At 38.8% G+C, this 24,794-nt stretch overlaps 1 protein-coding gene across 1 annotated transcript in view; it reads left to right on the top strand.

The window, feature by feature from the left end:
• PREX2 (phosphatidylinositol-3,4,5-trisphosphate dependent Rac exchange factor 2) overlaps nt 1-24,794 on the top strand; it is a 209,633-nt gene that overhangs the window by 171,418 nt on the left and 13,421 nt on the right. The window contains exons 36-38 of the mRNA XM_084864341.1: nt 8,259-8,325; nt 8,787-8,977; nt 24,504-24,606. Of these exons, the coding sequence (XP_084720467.1) occupies nt 8,259-8,325; nt 8,787-8,977; nt 24,504-24,606 (361 nt within the window). The remainder of the gene's footprint in view (nt 1-8,258; nt 8,326-8,786; nt 8,978-24,503; nt 24,607-24,794) is intronic.

The following is a 24,794-nucleotide window of genomic DNA, read 5'->3' as shown; positions in this document are numbered from 1 at the left end:
AGCAGGGGCTTTTCATGCCAGGTGTAATTCAAACGGGAAGTATCAGGCTCAGCTCTGCTCCGCTCCGCTGAATCTGAATACTACCAGATTCTCACAGCAGTGAGTACGGAATCACCATGAGTCACTTTTGCTATTCTCCAACCGAAAAGAAAAGTTGAGTAATACTGTGATTCTCCATATTCACTGTCTACATATACTTGAACAAGCACTGTATACACTAATGTTTAAATTTTTCAGTGTGAGAAATAAGCTAGTTTCTTTCTGAGGGCCTACTCTGGGTTGGCATGGCAGCATGGCTTACAGGAGAAAATATAACTCTAAAATCTTTCCACGTTGGTCTTACCCTCAGAGTATGGGAAATCCAGTTTCTCAGAGATATGTTAATGGGAAGAAAGATAAGACTTAAAAGCAATTTCTTAACAAAACTCCAGTGAAATTTTTATTGTTATCCATAAAGTACAGATAAATGTTACCAATTTTATTTCCTAGTTAATTACGTTAACCATCAATTTTTAAAATTCTGACTGGTCATTAAAGTGACTGTAGAGTCGATAAGTTTTAAATAAAAACACATGCTTATGTTTGATTCCTGTTTTTATACAGGTTGGGTTTATAGTTGGCACTAATTGTGATGTGGCCCTGCTGTCTGTGACTATTCTGCAACTCACATAGCACAGGGCTTACTGTGCCAGTCTAAGTCCTGCTCAACATGACAAGTTCAAAAACATGCTTTTGAATGTTTGCAGGATGACACAATATATATTTTTATGAAATTTCTATATTTCTGCTATCAACTTGTTAAGTCTGCAAACCACGTTTTGAGTGGCGCCGAGATAGAGGAATAGGCTCACATTTAAAATAAACAGTTGCTGGTGAGAGACGTCACTTTGGCCCTTCATGTGTGTGTGTATTTTCTAAATGAGGATGGACATTGTCAAGCGAGCAAAGGGCAGATCCCACCGGAGTGAGAACAAGCTTGTCTTGTGTCTGGGTAAAGAAATGTTATTGGAGAAAACACTGAACAGGGCTGCTCTGTAGTAGAAAAGCAGATTTCGGGAGAACCAGAATTAGAGGAGTTTCTATTTTCCCACAAAGAAAGGCTGCTAGAGTCAGGCTCTTCGGACACTTACAAGGAGGGAAGGACAATTTCTCACCTGACTTGTACACGTGTTCTCACCTGACGTGTACACGTCCTCGAGCGAACAAACTTTGTCTCTTGCTCTCATCATTGTATTCCTAAAACAGGAAATAGTGCTTCACACTGCAATAGATGCTCACACAATATTGGTTGAAATAATTGAATGAAAAGTATTAAGAACATGTCCTTATGTCCAGAAAGCCATCGTGTAGGATTAGTAATTTTTATTACTCTCAACTGTTGTTGAATGCCACAAGGATTTCAGGAAGATAAGACAGATTCACAGTAGTTTGTTGACAATTGGGGCAAGGGAACATTTCTTTTACCCTTTCTCTTCAATCTAATTCAACATAGCAGAATCCATGACCAGAAATGGTATAAGGCTCGCTCTCTTCTCGGTATGTGGTGATAATGACATGTCGCGGGTGCAAGAAGGACTATCACCCTAGCATCCTCATGAAAAGATGGACAAGATGAAAGTGAAGAAAAGGAGCATTTGAAAACCAGAGAGTAGGATTCTAGTCCAGTATTTGCTGGCTGAAGGCTGTCAAAAGGAGAGTGAAATGTGGCCAGCAGCAGTAGGGAGCAATGGGTCCATCTCCATCACCTTGAACACCATGATCCTGTTTTCAGAGCTTAAGGGAAGTCTGAGAAGAGTGCTTTTCTCAATGTGGGAAAGTCCTGTCCTCTGTGGTCACACGACTGTCTTAGCCTTCCCAAAACTCCTCACCCTCCCACTCCCAACACTCGGGTAGAAGTAAAAATGGCGCAGCTAATTGGTTATAGGCGGTTCTCTAATGACAAGTACCTAAGATGCTCTGTTTTTGATAAGCCAAAACACACAATTTGCCCGAGCAAATCCACATTTATCTCATTATTCAGGATTTCTCTTACTTTTAGAAATACCTAATCTAGAGAAACCAAGGCTAATGCTTATGGACAAGGAAAGGGGTTGGGATGAAGATGCAAATTAATGTTCTCCTAGCTCCTTCTTATCATGTGTTTTTACCCATATGTGAGCTTAGATTGAACCTCGCTGGTGATGCTCACTTGGACAAGAGATCAGTATCTTTTAATGCGATTTTATGTAGTACAGATGAGTCTGGCCAAGTGAGAAATTTCCATAATTATTTTAAATATAGAGATGATCTCATAAGCAATGATCTGGAAAAGAAACAAGAATATAGCAGAGATCTGAGCTGAATACTATAGTTATTCTTCCCTATGTATAAAACAGCAGGGGCTCTATTGACTTTGTCATCTCTCTTGGAAAATTGGATATACTCCAACATGCCCAGAAAAAGGAGGGGGGTAGCGCCAAATGAGAAGAATGTCACATTTGTCATTGATTTAACCTCTCTGTATCTTCAATGACAAAATTAATAAATTTAAATATTTTACATCAAGCTGTTGCATCGTCTCTCTTTGTGTGAAAACCTGGCCATCCCCGGGAGCATCAGCCTGCTCCTATAGCGCTTTGATCCTAGTTCTTCACCCATTTGACAAAACATTTCCCTGATCCTTAAATTAGTATATGAGCTTGATTAACTCTACACAACTAATCTCTATGTTCCCCAAACGAATTTTCTCTCTCTCATGGCAAACATCTATCCCCATATTTCCATTACTGTGGTCTTGTTATGAATGCTGAATGATGCTTTTCATTTCTAGGGTCTCTTGCTCTAAATTCCCTGAACTTTTATATTTTGTGTGTCACACATTTTTTTCCATTTATTCTTTTTTTTTTTTTTTTTTGCTAGTAGCTGAGTGTTTACTGTGTGGTGCTTCTCAACTGCTTAACAAATGAATTACAATTTTTCAGTTTGCTGCTTAATTTTGTCACAATATGATCCAGCTGAATTGGCCGATATTCTCTCTCTGTACCTTACATGAACCTTGTTTTCAGCCAAATTGGCTCCATTCACTCTTTATCTGTTCTGTTCTTCATGGTGTTGCCTCCACTTGAAATGATTCTTTCCCATTTTGACCTGCCCAGAATTCCTTCCATGGGTCAAAGTACAACTCTTATGTTATACAAGAGGCCATGCACTCAGGGAGGCATCTCTCAGCCCAGCCTGCACCCTCTCACAGTCTGGGAGCCCTTGGGGGATGCCTGACTGACAGCTTAGTGCTGCCATGGAGGAGGGAGAAGCTCAACAGCCTTGAGCCCAGCTTCTGGCTGAGTGGCACTCCCCCTGAGGGAGGGCACTGACCACCAGGGGGCAGCTCCTGTGTTGAGCATTTGTCCCCTGGTGGTCAGTGCATGTCATAGCAACTGGTCATTCTGCCATTTGGTTGATTTGCATATTAGCCTTTTATTATATAGAAATCTTACATGGCCTTCCTTCTTTCTCTTGCAGGTATATCCCAGTGACTTTCTGCACTTTTTGATTTACCTCCAAACACTGTACCTTGCATTGTAGATACCTGTACACTTGTCTTTACTATTAGATTGTATGAAATTAGTTTGCTCAAATTAGTTTCATTGTAGTTATCTGATTTGGGTAGGTTTATATCACTACTGATCGTACTTAAGACATTATCACTTCTTTCATTGGTATTTTATTCTGTAGGGACTAAATGAAAAGAAAGTTATTGTAATATATCCATTTTCTATGGTAGAGTTAATTTATAAAATTGTGACAGTGAAGCCTGATGTAATCAAGCATGAAAGGAAACTTACTGTTCACCTTATATAAAATAAGAGCAGCACTTTCCAAATGGTCTTACAGATTTGCTATATTGAGACAAAGGATCATGACTTCATTCTTATTAGCCTCAGAAACATAATAAACTACGGTCAGTTTTGGCATTGATCCAATTTTACCATTAACTTTTTCATAAATTTTGATTAAGGAATATGGTAAGACTTGCAATTAAGGGAAGTGCATTAGAAATTCATTTCCTGTCCATAGTTTGTCATATTCTGAAAAATACCTGCAAACCATAAGGATGGTAAACTGGCTGCACAACCGTGCTTTTGTGTGTGTGTGTGTGTGTGTGTGTGTGTGTGTTTCTGACGGGGGTACCTAAAATTGGCTGCAGCCTCAAGTCCACGTTTTATTATAAGAAGTAATTGACTAAAATATTTGTTGTCTATGTAAACTTCATAAGAGTAACAAGGTGGCTATATTTCATGGTCATTTTCTCTAAATGTCATCAGCTCACAGTTGTATTTTATAATAATTTCTTGCTTTCTATCATCATGGGCTAACAAATATTAACTACTTGCCCAAGTCTGGATCAATAATATATCTAACTCTGAATTTATAGTTGGCCTTTCTCTTCTAAGAGTATTTTTCAGGATGCGCTTATATCATTTGATTTTTTTGGTCTATTTTAGTTCTGCAATATAGCAGTTTAGGAAAGATATGATTGTTTCTGAATAAGATTTCATTTGATGTGGGCACTTAATTATTTTAAATCTATACAAATTATTTTTCTACTGATTCTCTTCACCACATATGTTTGTTAGAATATGTTGACCTATTGAAAAGTGGAAGATTTCTGCCAAGAATGTAGCAGAATTAGATCAACATGATCCTCCTGTTAACTTTTCTTTTTAAGTAACATTCCTTTCTGAAAGTAGGGAGAGTGCCCAGTGTGGCCGGCTGTGGTGGCAGGCTTCAGTAGTGACGTTTTCCTTGGTGTACTAATGATCCCTGCAGTGCTTTTACAGAATATTTTTCTCCCCAAACTGTTCAGGGTAGGGAAGAGCCGCAGTTCCCACAACTGGTGCACATGAGCAAGCCATTTAAATTACACTCTAACTTTCACCAAATAGAGTTTCCTTTCTTTTGAGAACTGAACCTCTGTTTGTGCAGTGATTGCAAAATTATGTAGATGCCAAATATCCACCTTAATTTTCATTTTCTACGTGGATCATAAAATGTTTGAATGGCCTAAGGGAAAACTGGACACTTTGGCTTAGAGGCCTCCTACTGTGTGCACTTGAAAAATAGTTATTGCATAAGCCCTCTTTGCTGACCACAGTACTGACCACTTCATATTCATTGATTAATCTTCAATGTTATGCTATAGATATGAAGGGCAATTTTAATATCCACTGTAAAAATGAAGTGCTTGAGACCCTGGAGGGGCTAAATAATTCATTGACTTGTGTGCTCTTTTTCTACCAAGCACACATGAGGAGCCATGAGAACATCTGACCTGGTGTCTCTGTGCCTTCCAGCTTTGAAGCATCACCTACCTCTGTTCTAAATGTAGAGCAATGCTGGATAAAATGTGAAGGCAGACAATGTAAAAGTCACAGCGGAGGTCACAGTTTACCATCTCATTGACCGGTGAATGGAAAGGAAATGGGAAAAATTCTGTGCTGAGGCCTCTGGCTTGTTGACCTCTGATGATGGACGGAGGGTTCTGTACAACTTTTTAAGGAAAATGAGGAATTCAAGTCATCCCACACTAGGTAGAGATCAAGAGCCACCCTCAGTGTAAAAGCAGGGTGTAGAGAAGGACTCTTCCATTTCTGAGCAAATATGAGCAATCTGTTTCCGACTGCTGCCAGAGACTGTAGCTTTTATGGACTTGAGATGAAGGAAGAAGCTGACATGGCCATTAAACTAGGAACTAAACTGGCTCATGTTGTGACTGGTAATAATCCAGATGTCCGCATAATGTGATACTCCCATCTCCAATATGAAGATGGGGGTTCTGGGCACCAAATGAGCACAGAATCATTTGTAAGAGAAAGATGATGAGAGATAGGGGATGGAGCTAAATCAAAATAACAAAACTAAATTAAAAATCCTCCCACGTCAAATGAACTTGCAAAACAAAATCCCAAAGAACATGAAGAAGGAAAGAGCCAACGAAATTGCCTCTGAAAACAATTTTGACTCAGAAGAAATTAAAATGTTGAAATAGCCTGGCAAGGAATATTGTAGATGCTCAAAGTATAAACAAAGGATTGAAGCCCATTAAAAAGGGAGACAATCTTGAAGAAAAAGAAAGCCAGTGATTTATTTATTTATTTATTTATTTATTTATTTATTTATTATTTTCTGTAACTATTGGATTCATTGGGGAAACATTGACTAGTAAAATTATATAGATTTCAGATTCACAAATCTAAATACATCCTCTACATCTGGTATTGTGTGTTTACCACCCCAAATTAAGTTTCCTTCCATCACTGTTTATCCCCCCATACCCTGTTCTACACCCCTCCACCCCCTCTTCTCTCTGGTAATCACCATACTGTTATCTGTCTATGAGCTGTGTTGTGTTTGTAATCTCTCCACCTTTTTCACCTAATTACTTATTTACACTTATTAAGTCCACACTATGTTCCAAGCACTGTTTTAGGTGCCAGAGAAGCAACAATGAACCAAAGTAAATCAAACCCACCTCCACATGGAGAGTTTACATTCTTGTGCATTTAATGATAGGAATGAAATAAGATTAGGCAGAAATCTTGCAAATGAAAAAATAATCATGGAAATAAAATTCTCAGAAATGCTAAACTCTAGACTTGACCTTTTTTTTTTTTCACGTGGAAGATATTACTTAGTAAATCTTCTAAAATGCAATCATTGCAAAATAAGATCTTTAAAAAAAAAAAAAAAAAAAAAAGGGTGCACTGTCTGAGTATTTGTGTGTGTGGAGAGAGAGAGAACGTGCGCTTAGGTCACATATGTCAAACACAAGGCCCGCGGGCCAAATGTGGCCCGCACCGCGCTGTCATCACTGCACTCCGCTGTCAGTTTATGACATTGTCAGTTTATGACTGTTCAGTAAACCATTCAGCCCACGATTTAGGCTGGATTTTAGATTTTGGCCCCTTCTCTGATTGAGTTCGACACCCCTAGCTTAGGTAAAAAGATAGTAGCTGAAATTATTTTAGAATTGAAGATAAAACTCTTCAAGCTGAAAGTTCACTTTAAGACTCTGTCTGGATAAATATAAATAAACCAATGCCTACATATTTTGTGGTAAAACTTTAGAATATCGAGGATAAAAAGAAAGCCTTAACCTATGAGAGAAAAAATAGACTATGCCCAAAACAAAAACAACTAGTTTGAGAGCAGACACCAAAGCAGGACCTAGGGGAAAATGTACTGTCGATCTAATTCTAGAACTCTGTGGGAGCATACCACTGACAGATGCTGACGAAAATATTTATCCAATAATTACCTTCTTGGGAAAGTAGCCTAGAAAGAAAATGGGGATTTAAAGGGGCAGGGGGTGGTGGTGGTAAAGACACAGCTATTCCTTGGTGCCTCCATTCAGGCCAACTATATGGGTGAGCTTAAAGTGTGGAAGGAATAAACACCAGCTTTGAGGTGCTGCTGCCCTTTGGGAGGGAGTGTTTGGGGCCAGATGGGAATTGAGAAGGGTGAGCAACAAAGGGCTTATCTGCATCTGTCAAGTTTCCTTTATTTTAAAGGAGAAACAAAGTGCATAAAGCTAACACAGTTAAAGCATGGTGCGTGCATGGGTTTTCACAGCGTTCACCTAAGTGTGTACCTGTACAGTTGAAATAAAAAGGTACTCAGATCTGCAGGAGAACATGACTCTTTAGGCCCAGCAATCAAGTTTATAAAACAGCCCGCCTTCTGGTCATGGGGCCAGTTAAAACCCAGGTCTTCATCAGGGCTAACGGGGTCCTATAGTGCCTGCTCGTTATAGCCTCTTCCTAAGCTTCATTCATTCTGACCGAGCTCCAGCCACATTGCATTTCTCTGTACCTCACACAATTCAAGCTCATTTCCTCTTCTCATCACGGCAATGCTCTTAGAGAGTTCTTATCTCCTTCGGATACTGGGGAAAGTCTAGAACTCTTTAAAATAGCTCAAATTCCTTTGATCTTGCTCTCCATCCTGTGCTCTTAGTAGATATTGACTCAGCCAGGTAAATGAAACTATTGTCATGGCCCTTGCTCGATGTTCCACTTTGCAGGAGTTCTGTCCCCATAACCTTTGCCCTGAGCTGAACACTTCCCTGGGTTACTTTGAAAGTGCTGTGTGCCCAGGACCAACAGGCAGCTGCAGGATTCAGGATGAGAGGATAATGTGTCCGTAGACTTGTGTACCAAGCACACTCGTGCACTTCAATTTCTCTCACACTGAATGATACTTTATTCTTTGGATTCTTACAGGGCATTTTACTTGGACAAGTCAAATTCACCACCCAACTCCACATCCAAGGCTGCCTATGTTGATAAGGTACCAATAGAGGAAAGCGTTTATTTATGCTTTATCATTCACATAGCTCCTTTACTCAGTTTTTCTGCTTTTGTATTTGCAGTCTCCAATTCTGTTACCTCCATAATAAAATATTTTAGACTATCCATTAGAAGTTATAATAATAACTATGAATTATATTCCATCTATAAGTATGTCTTAAAAAAGAAAGACTCATGGACAGACAACAGTATGGTGATTGCCAGAGGGAAGAGGGGTTGGGGGGAGGTAGAAGAGGGCCTGGGAGGATAAATGGTGATGGAAGGAGACTTGGGGTAGTGAACACACAGTGCAATATAAGGATGATGTATATTTTATATACCTGAACCTTTTTTTTTTTAAACCAATATCACCCCAATAAATTCAATGAAAAAATAAAATCAATAAAAGGATGTATTTCCACTAAACATGTTGAACTTTATGTTCACCTCTTTGTTCTGTAGCTCCTGAGGCCTCTCAATGCCCTGGATGAACTTTACCGACTGGTAGCCTCGTTCATCAGGTCCAAGCGCACGGCGGCCTGTGCGAACACGGCGTGCAGCGCCTCGGGCGTGGGGCTGCTGTCGGTGTCGTCGGAGCTGTGCAGCCGGCTGGGGGCCTGCCACGTCATCATGTGCAACAGCGGCGTGCACCGGTACGTGAGCATGCACCGGGCCCAATTTCCCTTAGTGGCTTTGGTTTACATTTTGGCTAAACTGGCTGCATTCAAAGGACAAATGTATTTTGGGAGAAGATTTTGGAAATTAGATAATCCTTACACAGTATTTCCTGGTTTTAGTTCCTATATTTTCTGTGACTACTCACCCAAATGAATACAGTCCCACATTTCTGTCATTGTAGCCCAGAATGTTTTTGCCCTTTTATTTATATTATAATATTTGTACTTTAGGTACAAAGTTATTCACTGAAGGAACTTGCTTGGAACTTTTCATTGCATTTGGTGGACATTCCACTCTTCAGTGGTTTAGATCCCTACTACACAATTATTGTGAGCTGTTTTCAACCTTGGGGGTACTACCATCTTCCCACTCCTGGCAAAATAATAGTGCAATAGCCCATTAGTATGTTTTTCCTGAACATATCAGGGGACACCCAGATGGGTCCTAGTCAGGTGGTTTGTCTTTGGCAACTGTGCTTTGTATGAATGCATATGGCTACCTCAGGTGAAGAAGGGGAGTGGACAGCCACAAGTTAAGTTCTTTTTTATAAGTATGTGTTCCTCTTCTATCATCCTTCCATTTTCACATGGAAGCTAAACCATATAGGTGGGAAAATAGGGAAGAATTTAATTCTCATTGTCATCTGAGTGGGCAGAGAACCTTCTGTCATCTGTCATTGTCTCTTAGTTCTAGGCCCGTTAGATTTGAGGATGGTGGTTATTATTTGTTTAAATGCATTTGGTATTTAACTCATGCAATGAACCGCAGTTGGTGCTGTTGGCTGTGTAATAAAGTGGTGATGCTCATGTAAGAGACATAAAGTATGAACAACAAACAACAGAAAATAATAACAAATTAATAATAATAATAATAATAATAATATACCATATAGTAAAAACAATTAAAAAAAACACAAGTAAATCTGTACTACTGTGTACAGAAAATGTAAATGACCTAGGAAAGTTATCCATAAAACATAAGATCTTTGCGATGGTTAGAACTGGAAAGTTTCTATGGAGAAGCTGATGGTTGAACTGGGTTTTGTTGCATCAGATTGATGAAGTAGAAAAGGGGAGAAAGATGATTTAAAGCAGGAGGTGCTCATGTGTGAAATTCTGTTTGACTTGGTATGCCTGAATTCTAGTTTTCAAGTCCTACACAGCATGTTTTGCCTTATGCAGTATGGCAAGACTTGATTTTTATGAAAGGAACATTACAGATTTTGATTGATAGAATACTAGTATACAGAATTTCCCTCTTTATTTTCATTGCTGTGAAATTTGTGCTCTATTGGAAGCTTACTAAGAGATTAATTGAAAGTGTTGTCTGCAACTGAATATATAAAATTATTTCACATTTTTTACTAGCAGAAAAATTCTCTCTCCTATATGATCAACTTGTGTTCATTCATTCTGTCCCTATTAATTCGCTCATTATTCATTCACTCAATAAATATGTATTGAACACCAGTTATGGGCCAGCACTGTTTTAGTGGCTGGGGATACAGCATTGAAAAAAATAAAGACCCTATTCTCATATGGTGTTCATTGTGTGGGGGCAAACAGGAAATAAAGTAAACAGGTAAATATATAGTATGATATGTGAAATAAATGCAAAAAAAAAAAAAGATTAGAAGTCAAAGGGGTAAAATTTGACAGGCTGGGAAGAAGAGGTAGTGCCTTCTGAAGAGGTGATTTCATTAGAACCTGTATGAAATGGGCTGAGGTATGCAGAAATCTCCGGAAAGGATATTTGGTCATGGTAGGGTACAGCCAATCCCTCTGTGGGAGCTCAAGTAGCAGTGTGCCTGGTGTGTTCCAGGAATGGCATGGTGGCCATGGTGGCCTCAGCCACATGTCACCACCTTGAGCATTTGTGTTTTCTCTCTTCCTGGTACAAGATCATCATTATTTGAGGACTGGAGACACTGTGACAACCACCACATCAATTTACTGAAAGTTAATACAATTAATTTGTCATTTAACCTAAGAACCATGACCAAGTTGTCCAAATTATTCTTAGATATTCCATGAGCAACTGAGAATTTGACTGATGTTGTACAGGAGAAAAAAGATTGATGTCCCACAACTATTTTACAATTGCTGTATTCATTGAAGGGTGTGTTAGAATCACAAGTAACATTGGGATTTCAAAGTAGTGTGACATTTTCCATTTCTACAATTCAAAATAAATATAGTTTTGGTTAGTTCAATTTGGAGACATTTACTGAAGTGTGGGCACAAATGCCCCATGGCAGATGCTGAACTGAAGGTCAAAACTATTTGAAAATGGTATGGTTTTGTTTTTCCATGATGCAGAATAAAACGAGACTTTAATAATATCCTTAACCTTTTAGTGAAGGCTAGGCTTAGACTTTTCATGATGGTAAATGTGCACTAATTTATGTTGGAAACAGAAATTCCACGTAAGACTGGTTCTAAAATAATTCCCTTACTAGTTATAATTCAGACAGCTGGAGAGGAGCTCAAGTAGATCCACACCTGCACTGCCATTAAACATGGATCCAACAGAGGGGAGAAGTTCACAGTGTGAGAATAAATATTCCACACACCTTTTATCATCTACTTTTAAAATCAAGATGAGAAATTGTCAACCCTATGATATCCACATTAGAGAGTCAGTTTTCCTTTTCTGAAATATTTTTTAAAGATTGAATTACACTGCATATGTTTCCAATTAAAGAGAAGAATGTGGTTTCTTGGTATGAAAAGGCAGAGTTAATTAGCATTAATGTCTAGGTGTCTCAATGCCTATTTGAATTAGATGGCAGAGTTGCATACAACAATGAATTCAAGATTAGTTGGACAAGAATTCAGGATGAATGATTAAAACCCACTCACAGCATTTAGCCTGGCTTTGTTTTTATTAAATTCTCTTTCCCAGGGTAATCCTTTGCATGAGTTACAATTCCACCGATGAACTTTCCTGCCCACAGTCTCTTCATTGCTTTCGAATAGTGGAAGAACAGGACTGTCTCTCTCAATATATATATTATTGATTTTTTACAGAGAGGCAGGGAGAGAGATAGAGAGCTAGAAACATCGATGGGAGAGAAACATTGACAACCAATGTACATGCCCTTGACCGGAATCAAACCTGGAACCTTTCAGTCAGCAGACTGACGCTCCACCACTGAGCCAAACCAGTTTCGGCAGGAATGTCTCTTTTTAAGATCAGGTTTTGCCTTTTAATCAATATAAGCATGTTATTAACAAGTAGTGTAATAATAGAAAATTCCCAGAATTTCCCATCCTGACATTCCTTATTTTCATTTTATATCATCTCTTGCAACTTATATCAAACAACACACATTTGAACACAGTGTTATTGGTATATACAGTTTGACAATCTACTTTAGGCTCCTAGCAACTATATGTATTTCCAAAATGTATACATCAACTTTCTCATTATCACTTTTATTTGTGTTACATAACATTCTAACTAGTTGTTATACCACAGTTTAGTCAACTACTGTATTATTTTGGGGATCTCTCTTTTTTAATCCTTTGCACATCAGAGGCTGTTTATATTTCAATTTTATTTCCCACCAAGCTAAAAGAAAACAAAAATATCCTCCAGGTAGAATTACTGGAGTTGAAATCTCTGGTTTATATATTACTAATGGCCTGTTGCAGGAAGATTCCTGCAATAGGGCTTTCTGCTGTGGTCGCTGCCCTGCTTCCCTCCCTTCTCCACCCCCCCCCCACCCCCGACTGCTTCTCTCCCTTCTCCCCCACCCTGCTTGCTTGCTTCTCCACAGCTTCACTCAGTGCTTGGCTTCTTTCTACACTGTCTTCAGTCTTCGCTCTGGCCTGGATAGGCAAATTAACTGCCATCTTGGTTGGGTTAATTTGCATACTCGCGTTGATTGGTGGTGGGCAGTGCTTATGGGCATAGCAAAGGTGCGGTCAATTTGCATGTTTCTTTTATATTAGGTAGGATTGTTCAGGGTCCAGAAGGATTGCCCTCATGCACAATACAACCAGGTCAGGTGGTCGTGGACTCGCTCCCCTTTACCTTTTGTAAAGAGGGTACAGATTATGCTTCTCTTCTTAATGGGCACTGATCTTTCAGCAGTGCTTTCATTTACACTCCTTGGCTTAACCAGTACAAATATTTGAAGATATTTTGAATTTCCTTTTCTACCAAGATATATGCTATATTGTCCAGATGCATGCCTTACAGCAACTTTGCCTTATGCCAAAGTGAGGGTTTTTAACTTGTTTTGCTCAAGTGGACATTTTTAAAGTATTGAATCGCCACTGTGGCTGTTAAAGTTTCCTTCTGTCCCCCTGCCGGGTTATTTGTTGCGGGCAATCCAGAAGCATGCCTTGGGGATTTCTCCGTGTCTCTTTGATTTCATACCGCAGCAACCTTCCATTCAACGCGGCATTTCATTTTGTTTTGGTATTTATTCCCACACCTGCTTACTAGCCAACTGGTTTTCTTTAACTGATAAAAATCAGTACCCACAAATGTTATAAAACCAGAGGCATGCGTCCTATTGTGCCCAAAACCAAAGACGCCCTTGTCCTCCTGCCCCATCGGCTTCAGCTTCCTGGGAGCCAGTGGGTGGGCATTTCCGGAGGCTACCTGAAAAGATGTGTCAGAGAAATTTCTAGTGAGGGCAAGAAACCTGGAATTCTGTTTCCCCTCTAAGGACTTACTCCACAGGGTTTTGTCCACACTCTCTGGTTCTGTTAACAATGGGGTGTGGGTGGTGTCAGAGCCCTGGGCTGGCCCTGAAGGAAAGGGGTCATCTGAACACAAGTGCATGTTTCTGACTCTTGGAATTAGAACTTTGGAGGCTCTGTACTCATAATTTACCTTCTATCTTCATGCTTTGTTGAGAGGGTGAACGTCTTCCAGGAAGTAAGGCCCTGCATTTTTTACTGACATCCGGTTGGGCTTATGAATAGCATCATGGGGGATAAGGAGGGGTCCCTGCACCTGAACTCACCAGCACCAGCCAGCATCACCACTATCCTCCGTTTAAAACCATACATAAGCGTGAGAAAGTCTGTGGCCACACCAGCTTGTTCTCATCATTAAAAACAAAACAAAACACGTAATTATGCTGAGCATCATCAAGCTGGCCATCATCTATGAATTCCAGTGTTAGACTGCTTTTTCTTAAGTACATTGTAGAAATTAACTTCAGCATGTATAAAGTTTTAGGAGCTAAAGGGATATAGGTATAGAGATTAGGGATAGAGATATATGAAGTTTCTAACTTAAAAGGGGTCTATTTCTAAAATGCTTTCTTATTTTGGTATTTTGAAATTGGGATATATTCTCACATTTAACGGTATTACAACTGGAGATTGGATTCTCAGTTGTTCTTCTTCCCTTTGTGTTACTGAACTCCAGGGGTTGGCCACTTGGGGTGCTCTATTCTAGGACTTAGACATGGTTGGGGCGGGCTAGCTTCCTTAATTGTGACAAGTGAAGAAGACAGGATTTCTGACCAAAACTCTGTCTTGGGGAAGGTAGGCTCTGCCATTGCTTATGTGGGCTATTTGGTTAGTTACAGGTTGATTTCTTCTTTGCAGTGGGCTTACCAGGTTGAGTTGCTGTCAAGCTCATCTGTTTGTAGCTTTGTTTGCAAAATACTGTGGTATGTTTTATCACTTAGCAAGAATAGCACCTAGTAAGAACCGCCCAGACCTTAAGACCCTTGTCCTATCTAACCCTTCCCTCCCAGCTGAAGCTTATATAACCCATCATGTCACCAAAGCATAGGACCTAAGGTATGATTGTAAGCATTTGTTAGAAAAATGAAATCCAGGAGTTAAAATATAAAACAATAAAGAAAACTATGTGTTACCAATTTGGTTAATGAAAAAGTTATTTCAAATTATGATAAACAGTGTAGTGATTCTCAATACCTACAATTTAAAAAAAATTTTCAGATAAGCATCAATGAACTATTTTGAAAACCACTTTTGTTTGAACTTTAAAGGACTTTCTCTTAGTATTTTAATCTGACATCATATGACATTGGAGGACAAATTTACAAAATAGGCCTCCGATTAAAAGATACAGGATCTTATAAAAGTGGGGCACTCAGGGCAGCCTGGTGCGGGTCCTCAGTCCTAAGGGGCAGGTGATGAAGCGGCATCTTTCTCCACTTGCAGTTGAGACAGCAGGCAAGGGCAGAAGATTCACTCCGGGGATTTCCCTATGTAGGTTAGATTCTATGGGACAGAAAAACCCTGCAGTAAGCAAATGTAGGTTTCAGATGGATCCCTTTACTTTCTGTGCAAAAACTGATTTGAGAGATTCAGTAACAAGATTAGTAGAAATGGCTTGAATTTTAAATCTCCAGAAAGACGGCTAAATAGAACAGAAGAGACATTTTTGCTTACTCATGATCCCAAGATACTTACACATTCCCAATAAGGAGTTCTAAAATTGTGCTCTGTAATCACGAATCTGAAACACATTTGTCTAAAACACTTCTTTTATATAAAGGTAGGAATAACAATGACATTTAAAATTGTCAGAGCTGACATTTAAAATTGTCATTAAATTTAACTGTAGTTTCAATTGTTTTTAACAGTTAGGTTATGACTAAATCAGCTGCTTTCACTTGTTTGATATCTAATAAAATAGTTAATGAATCAAAACAAAAAATTAAAAAAAGTGTGCTGTAATCTTTAGAAAGAAAAAATAAAATACTATAATGGGGCTCTGGGAAAATAGAAAAATATATCCCACTCAGAGTAGAATATCAGTACATATAAATCTTAATTACTTTACCAAACTCAGAGAAACAGAGGGCAGAATGGTGGTTAACAGGGGCTTGGAGCAGGGAATGGGAAAATATTGGTCAATGGTACAACATTTCAGTTATGCAAGAGGAATAAATTCTAGAGATCTAATGTACAACAATGTGACTAGTTAATTATACTGTGCTATATACCTGACATTGCTTAAGTGTTTTCAACACACACAGCACACACACACGAAGAATAGGAAAGTAGTACTGTGTGAGGTGATGGATATATTAATCAGCTTGACTGTGATGACTATTTCACAATGTATTCTGCAATTAGAAATAATTGGACTCCCCCTTCCCTCCAAGAGGCTATGGAAAGACAGAAATGTGGCTGATATAAGTACATGAGAGAGGAGAAGGAGACCAGGTCAGAGCTGACTTCACAGAGATATATGTGAGCTGAGTTTAAAGCATGACTAAGAACTTTCTGGGCATAAATACACTCAGGTGTTAGAAGCAGGAAGAGCTACCCCAAGAGAAGGCACAGAAGTGAGACAAAGAAGAATCAGCTGCCCCCGTGGGATTAAGGAAAGATCAGCAGAACACATCAGAGTATTGCTGTCCTGGGTTCTCCACCTCCCAGTACATACTGTGCCCTGCAAGTGGGGCCTCAGAATAAAACACAGGAGGACCCATCAGAAAAGTCTCACGATATGCAGATTAAGCTCTATTTGGTGTCTGGGATAAACAGGTCAAAGAGTAACCAATTATGGTCCAGCGTCAAAGACCTGGGGAGACAGAAGAAATCTCATACCAGACACCCCTTTTGTGTTGGTGTCATCAGAGAACCTGTACGGAGTAAAGATACAAGTCAGATAGCAAAGTGGAGAGTAAGGTCAAGGAAGTTCAGAAAGTTGCAATAGGTTTCCAGTCTATTCAGGTAAATCCGCCCAAACAAAACAGAAATGAAATAAAATAGGTAGAGTTTGGGCTAAAAATTTAAAATGTGGAGAAGCAGATTCAAACCTGGTGACTAAGCTACACACATGATATTTCATATTCAGACACATGTTCAGCACAGCACATACATCCTCAAGTGCTCAATTCCCCAAAGGCACGTGACTGCCTCTGTGCTAAACCACTTCAGAGGAAAACATGCCTTAAGGTGCTTGAGTAGAGAGAACTAGGGGTGGGGAAAGTTTTTGCCTGCCAGTTAATTTGAAAGCCTTGGTTTAAAGTTATACTCGAGGACTGCCAGGACATGTATGGAAACTTGCAGTAGAAAAGTCCCATTATCTTGCATGAAAATGCCACGTCCAGTTTCCTGTGCCAACGCTGCACATGTGCTCCTTACACATGATGGCTTTTTGCCTTAAAATATATGGAGTGAGCGGAGTGTTCAGCCTGGCCCTACATGTGCCACCAGGATCTCACTCCAGCCCTCCTGCTCACTTCTGCCTTCTGCTCAGTTCTCCACCCTGCTCCGCTCTGCCTGCCATCTCTGCTGTGTTTATTTTCTTTTTATCTATTGCTCATTAACCCCTCATCTTTCAGCTCGCAGACCAGGAAACCTAGGAACCCAGTATAGTCATGGGAAAATATCATCAGTACAGTCTGTTTGACAGGAGCCAAAAAATGTTGAAAGCCTCAAAAGACATCGGAGCTTATTTCTTTTTCTTTTAAATATGTTTTTATTGATTTCAGGGAGAGGGAGAAAAAGATGGAAACATTGATGAGAAAAACATTCGTCAGCTGCCTCCTACATGCCTCCTATTGGGGATTGAGCCTGCAGCCCAAGCTTGTGCCCTGACAGGGAATCATAGGTTGAAGCTCAACGACTAGCCACACCAGCAGGGCCAGAGCTTATTTCTATAGACTATACTGGAAACTTGCTTGAGTGATTGCTGGCTTATGGTTACTAGCTGTTGTTAGACTGTCATTCACATTTTCCTAAAGGAAGAGTATATATATATTTAATATTTTATTCTATCTGTGTATAAGTGTATATATGAGTTCCTTATTATTGAAAATAGTCTGTTTGCCCCTTTTCCACATAATAATACTTAAGTGTCTTATAAAGAAAACTATCTTCCTTGTTACAGGGGATCAAGGACACAGGGGTTGGCATTTTGAGATCCCTGAGCACCTGTGACAGTGCTCTCACGCTTTCCATTTGTCACAAATGCATTGCTAAGGGCAAACAAGGTGGGAAAGACCCATAGGTCAGCAGCGGTCTTTCCATATTAATGTCACAGACACTCTGTGTGTGTAGAAGCAGAGCAGCCAATCCAGGACTGATCAGTACTTAACATTCAGGATCAGCCCTGGGTGCACCGTTCTCCCTAGGTGTAAGGAAGCAGACGGGAGCAGGGGACATATAACCCTGCGACATTATGCAATTAGCTTCTTCAGTCAGCTGCTTCATTCTAGATGTCAATATGCTTTTCACAGTGGTGCGCTGTGCTCGGTGGTTAAAAGTAATTAGAAGACAGAATAAATGAGATCATTGCAGGAATGAACACTCTCTGCAAAGAAAAGTGCATTTTATATCGAAAAATGCAAATCTGCATAGAGAAGGTACAAGGTCTCCCTTCAGTTTATTTTTACTACTTGATGGCCTTACAGTCATTATACTCATTTAACGTGCTTCACATTTAAGTTTTGTTTGTTTTTTTAAATCACGAACACATTCATTTTAGTGTGATGAGGTCTACATTCATAGTGAATTGATTTGAGATGACTGAATTAAACTTTCCCAAAACAATGAATTTAAAGTATACATGCTGCCCAATCACTGTGGCTCAGTGGTTGAGCCAAGAGGTCACCAGTTCGATTCCCAGTCAGGATACATTACCAGGTTGCAGGCTCGATCCCCAGTAGGGAACATGATGGGGGCAACCAGTCGATGTTTCTGTCTCTCTATTCCTCTCCCTTCCTCTTTTTTTTTTCTTTTTTAAGTCAGTTTAAAAAACATATCCAAAATATAAATGCTGAGCCAAGATTGTGATTGTTGAATTATGGATGTGTGGAGTTAGAATTCTCTAAATGCAGCCATCTACGTGATACAATTTTGCAATAATAGAAAGAGACCTAGATTTTGAATCAGAAAATGGTTTTGAGTCCTGTGACTTCCTCCCTGCGTGATCATGATTATAACACTTGGTCCTTTAGAGACTTGAAATATGAATACTGATTTTTTTTTTCTAAAAAAGGGGGAAATAAAAACAAACTATCCTTTTTTAAGGTTGCATTTTTATTTTGAATTACTTTTTTAAATATGTTTTCACTTCAACATCTAGATACATAATGTTAATTTACTCAAAATTATGGTGGCTGCAGATTCAGAAATCTTCATTACATTAGGTTTTCAGATGATTTGTTGAAGATGATTTAGCTTATAACTATCAATAATCTGAATGCCCCTCCTCCACTAATAATAAGAAAATTTGGGATCATCCCAAGAAATAGCAATATAATCCTTAGGTACCTAGCAAAATCTCAGAATTTTTTTTTTACCATGACCTTGCTGAGAATTAGCAAATATATCCACTGTAGGAAAACAGAACCCAAAGCCACAGACCTTGCATTGTTCTCCTTTCCCCAGTCAGGTTAAATTGCTTCGTCACCCTTGTAGCCCAAAGGGGGTGATGCATCTCCCCACGTGTTTAATTTAACACATTTCAACACTTGGGAGATTGGCTTTATTGTTCAGTACAATTTGAATCAACATTAAATTAGGCAGTAGATCCATGGAGGTTTGAAAATGTAATTAGAGTACAACTGATGTTTTTATCTGTTTTCCTGGCAAATGACCAAATATGTAGAAGGCCCTTAGGTTTCAAGAATCTTGTGTCTAATTTATTATAGAAATGTCATGTTTGATGTTTTTAAAAAGGATTTACATGTAATTTGATTTAAGATGTGAAGTCTTACAAAGTGAACTAAATAGAGTATGATAGATTCAACTTAATTAATGACTGAGCTACACAATTTTCCAATGAAGCCAACTTGGGAAGCCAGGCTTTGTCTCTGCAGTGAGACTTGGTTGAGAAGGAGATTTGGATATTGGTCATTTTCAACCCCTAGCATCTAGGAGTAGAAATGGCAAATAAGAGACCAGTTCACATGCTTTTCCTAACCCTTAGCTTTGTGGTTTGACATCCTATGTAATAAAAGGCTAACATGCAAATTGCCTCCTTGGGAGTTTGACCCACTGGGAGTTCGACTACTTGTTATGACGTGTGCTGACCACCAGTGGGTGACGCAGACCGAAGGAAAGCACTGGCCAGCAGCCAGAAGGCCCCAATCAGCCCTGATCACTGGCCAGGTCTAGGGACCCTACCTGTGCACAAAATTTGTGCATCGGGCCTCTAGTATAAAGTAAAATTGATAGCTACTACCTATGATCAATTGGGACAGATATCTGAAAGAAAAACATCATATTAGCAAATGCCTAATAAAGTCAGGCAAAACTCTAGTTCAGCCAAACCCCAGTTTATAAAAGAATATTGGTAGAAGTTTGTCATTTACTCCATGTAATGATCATAATCCTGTAACATCAGAATTTTATAAAAGAATTTACCACAGGGTTACTTTAATGAACCTCTCTTTAAAATAAAAAGAGTAGAAAGCTTTTTAAAAATAGTTAAAATAGCCTTGGCCAGGTGGCTCAATTTATTGAAGTATTGTCCAGCAGGGCACACATGCAGGTTGTGGGTTTGATTCCTGGTTGGAGTGAATTTGGGAGGCAACCAATTGATGCTTCTCTTCCAAGTTGATATTTCTCTCTCTCTCCCTTTCTCTCTAAAAATCAATCATGACATATCCTTGCCAAATGTTGTGACTCAGAAGTTGAGCATTGACCCATGAACCAGGAGGTCGAGGTTCGATTCCTAGTCAGGGCACATGCCCAGGTTTCAGGCTCAATCTCCAGTAGGGGGCATATAAGAGGCAGCTGATCAATGATTTTCTCTCATCATTGATGTTTCTATCTCTTTCTTCTTCTCTCTTCCTCTCTCTCTGAAATAAATAAAATCTGTATTTAAAATAAACACATATCCTTGAGAAAGGATTAAAAATAATAATTAAAATACAAAGGGATTTGAGAAACTGGGATTTCTGAAAGCTAATGTTCCTCAGATTTTCCAAATAATGTGTTGCCTACATGAGATCATATAGGCACAGGTACCGTATGAGTCAGTAGCAAGGAGCAGTGGAGATGACATTAGTAGCCTTCTGGCTCTATGCATTTCCAACCTTGTTTCTCCTCCTCCACACACATACTTACAGTCCTGGATGCCCCAGGGTATGAACATACTGCATTACAGCCTGGAGCCCTGCACCTCCTTTTTAACGTTGGGTGAATTTGTACAGTGGGTAGTAGGAATACTCTGGAATCCATTTCTGCATCAGGATACCTTAATAACCTAACTATAAGTGGAAGTGCCTAGGAATCATATACATAAGTCCCAGTAAACTAACCTAAATGCATCTTTTAGTTGCATTTAGTTTATTTCCAGAAATAGCCATGGCCATTTGAACACTACAGAACATGACAGAGGGACATTGGGATATAAAAAGGCAGCCGTAATAACCATTTGCAATGAAAACATTTTGCTTTTGTGAGTTCTTTTAATTAATTAATTTTATTTTTTAAATTTGTCTTTATTATTGAAAGTATTACAGCTTTTGTGAGTCCTTAAAAGTGTGTTACTATATAAACAGGTTTTTAGGCATCCATACAAGTAAGGGACCCTAAAACTCAACCTTTTTTATTTTAATGATAAATCCACTTCTGACAGCACTTAATGTCACTTATAGGTTCAAAGTAGACACTGAAAAATAATTGTTGGATGGATGGATGGAAAGGAACTTCTTTGTGACATTTCCACAATCAAATTAAATTGGACCAATTAGCTCCACGTCACATTTACCATAGTGACTTGGGATCTATTAACACAAAATATGTCAAGATTTATTCATTATAAGCACAGATATATTGACCCCCTGTTTCCTCTTTCTATGGGAAATTCACAATTTCTGCAAAATTTTGAAGCCTTGTCTACTTCACTTCCTCAGGAGTATGCCCTACGCAGAACCACTACTTGAAATGTCTTATTACTAAAATTAATAAACAACTGTCTTCAATATCTAGTTATATTTGCCTTTTTACAAAGGACAATTTCAACTCTGTGACCTTTTTTGTTTTTGTGACTTCCCCCAAAAAAACAGTTGTCTAAAAACTTTATGTGGAATTGGATCTGAAATGAGCTTAAAATATGAAGGTCCATATTTTCCAGGGTGGAGTAAATATATATATAGATGTATTTAAATTTTAATGTACTGTCTAATGTTACAACAGAGATTGTGCTAGAAAGGAAACTGGTGGTCAGACAAGACATCTAGTATTGAGTGGGGCTTGCTTAGCGTCCTGGCCTTTGGTGCTGCTCCCTTCACTCTCGTTAGCAGATCACTGTCACTGGTAATAGCTACAGAATCGACTGTTTCCTCATAAAACCTGACTCTGCGTGTACATTTATACACCACTGGGAAACCACGCACCATTCTTCTCGACCTGGGATTTTGCAGACAATGCCAGAATCAGAATGCGTCTTGCTAATGCTGAGTTTTTCCTTTGGACATTCAGATTGAGGTAGTTGAGAGAAGATAAAAGGTTATGAGGCAAATAATGACATATTCACAGAGAAGTTGTGGACTTGTGGCTGGGCTTTCTTTTATAAGCTCAGTTTAGGAAATGGACTTGTGATGCTGTGAAGGAAACTCTGAGCCTTCATGGAGACATCAACCTTTTGCATTATCTTCCACATTGACCTAGTTGTCTCTTTTAAAATGTCTTACTTTTAAACAATGACAAATTAAACTTGGAGCCTAATTGGAATATGTGGTTAATATGAAGAGCAAGGATAGATGAAGCCATCTTTTTTTTTTGATAGGCTGGTGAAGGAAATTTCATTCAGATATTTCAGTGTGATTAGGAAAAGATACCAATTTTTTTTTTAACTTCATCCAGTTGGTGTAATGGGCATTATTGATTAAAATGTTAGGATCAGTAAGGACTTAAAATTGAAGTAGAGGAGACCTGAAGAAGGAGAATAAGGTTATGTATTGTCTATCTGGTAACCTAGCAAATGCTTTGTAAACAATTGATTTTTACACATGAACTGTCAGTGATACCTTTTGGCTTTCATTTGGCATATACTGTCCTACAGCAGGCATGTGCATTATCAGGTTCATACACTAAATCTTTGTAAACCTTGTGCACTACTGGAAGCTAGACATAAAACGTTAGCCTTTGAATATGGGTTATTAGTGCTTTCTGAAGAATTCTCTGTAATGTTAACATGGAAGCAGCTTTTCAAGTCATTTAACAGCCAGTGGAACGCAACATGTTTCTCCCTAGAACACAATTATGGATAATAACACAGTGGCACTTTGTCAGGCTCTTTCTAAATTTACAGCAGTGATATTTTAAATACTGTCTTCTTTTTTTCTTAATCATCAGTATCAAAAGCCACCACACATCCTTGATTGCAATAGTTCAGCCTCATAACCAGGGATAAATGGATTAGATATTTCTCACACACACAAAAAAAGCAATTGAATTATTGAACTTACTTTCATTTGTAGGGAAAAATTAAACCGATCTAGAAAGATATATGTGTAAAAACCAAACCACATGGGGAAACATACCATAAAGACATGGAGAAAATACCATAAAATATTAATAAATTGAAAAGTGAAGTAGAGCATATCCATTAAAATAAATTTTAGGAAAAACGGAAAAAACATCTGAAAGTAATGAGCATTTTTATTAAATGTGTACAGAAATTACCCATGAAAAAACAATTTAGAAACCAGCTCCTGAGAACATTAACAAATACTTAAATATAGGCTCTAAGAGCTAGTTGAGAGAAAAATATGAAAGACCATTAAGGAAAGGAAAAGGAAGAAGGCTCACCAATATTGAATTCAGGGACTGAATTGTGAATTTTCTTGGGGTTATTCTGGGTACTGCATTGTTGTATAATTAATTAAAGGTTCCTTTGGAAATTTTTACAGTCTTTAAATTCAGTCCAAGAAGTACACTTTTTAAAAATCAATTCTGTTTTAGTGAAAATTTCAGTTTATTTTCTACTATAATAGGCATAAATCAATATAAATCTATTATCAATATGAATGACAATATTAGGAAGTCATTTTTAATTACACAAAATATCAGTAAAGAATAATATCAGGTAATAGAACTTATTATAATTTCGCTTATTTAATTTCCTGTGTACGAACTTTCCAATAAACAATAGTTCATTATGGATTTGTTTGAAACTTAAACACTTAATTTTGGACTCCAACAATGTAGCTCTATAATCACTTTAGAACAGGTATTTTGTAGAAAAATTAATGGTTCATTGTCTGGTTGCTTTGATTTTGCCTGGTGCCTTTTGATTTTGAAATTAGTGTAGGGAAGGAAAATTAAAATTTCTTCTATCCTTCAGAGTTCTTAGCTGAGCCCCTTGTAATAAGGAGCAGATTAACAAGAGAAAAAAATTAAACAAATTCATTAACATGTATATATCATATATACATGGGAGATACCCAAGGGAAAATGACTAACTCTCCACGATGGTATATTTGGGGTGGGGTGGGGGGTGTATTCTGCTACCTTCCTTAGTAACCTTGAGTGTCTTGAAGTGCTTACCAGGAATCGGTGGGATTTGACTTGCCCTTGCCTTTGCTCACAGGTGCACCCTGAGCGTGACCGTGGAGCAGGCCATCATCCTGGCCAGAAGCCACGGCCTGCCTCCTCGCTACATCATGCAGGCCACGGATGTGATGCGGAAGCAGGTGAGTCGCACACACTGTAGGGAGTTGAGTTATAAGACCTGGATTCGAAGGTTCCTTTGTTCGCTCATCAGATGTCTGACAAGTGCCTGGAGGTGACGGGCAGTTTTCCAAGCTCAGAGCCTAAGCTGAGAACAAGAAACCTTCCCAGGGAAGAAGACAGCACGGATGTCCACATGAAGGTTCTCCAG

The sequence above is a fragment of the Pipistrellus hanaki genome (genome assembly GCF_964339955.1).
Source record: "Pipistrellus hanaki genome assembly, chromosome: 17".
Classification (NCBI taxonomy): Eukaryota; Metazoa; Chordata; class Mammalia; order Chiroptera; family Vespertilionidae; genus Pipistrellus; species Pipistrellus hanaki.
The sequence above is the reverse complement of the archived record's forward strand: the minus strand, read 5'-3'. Positions and strand labels throughout refer to the sequence as shown.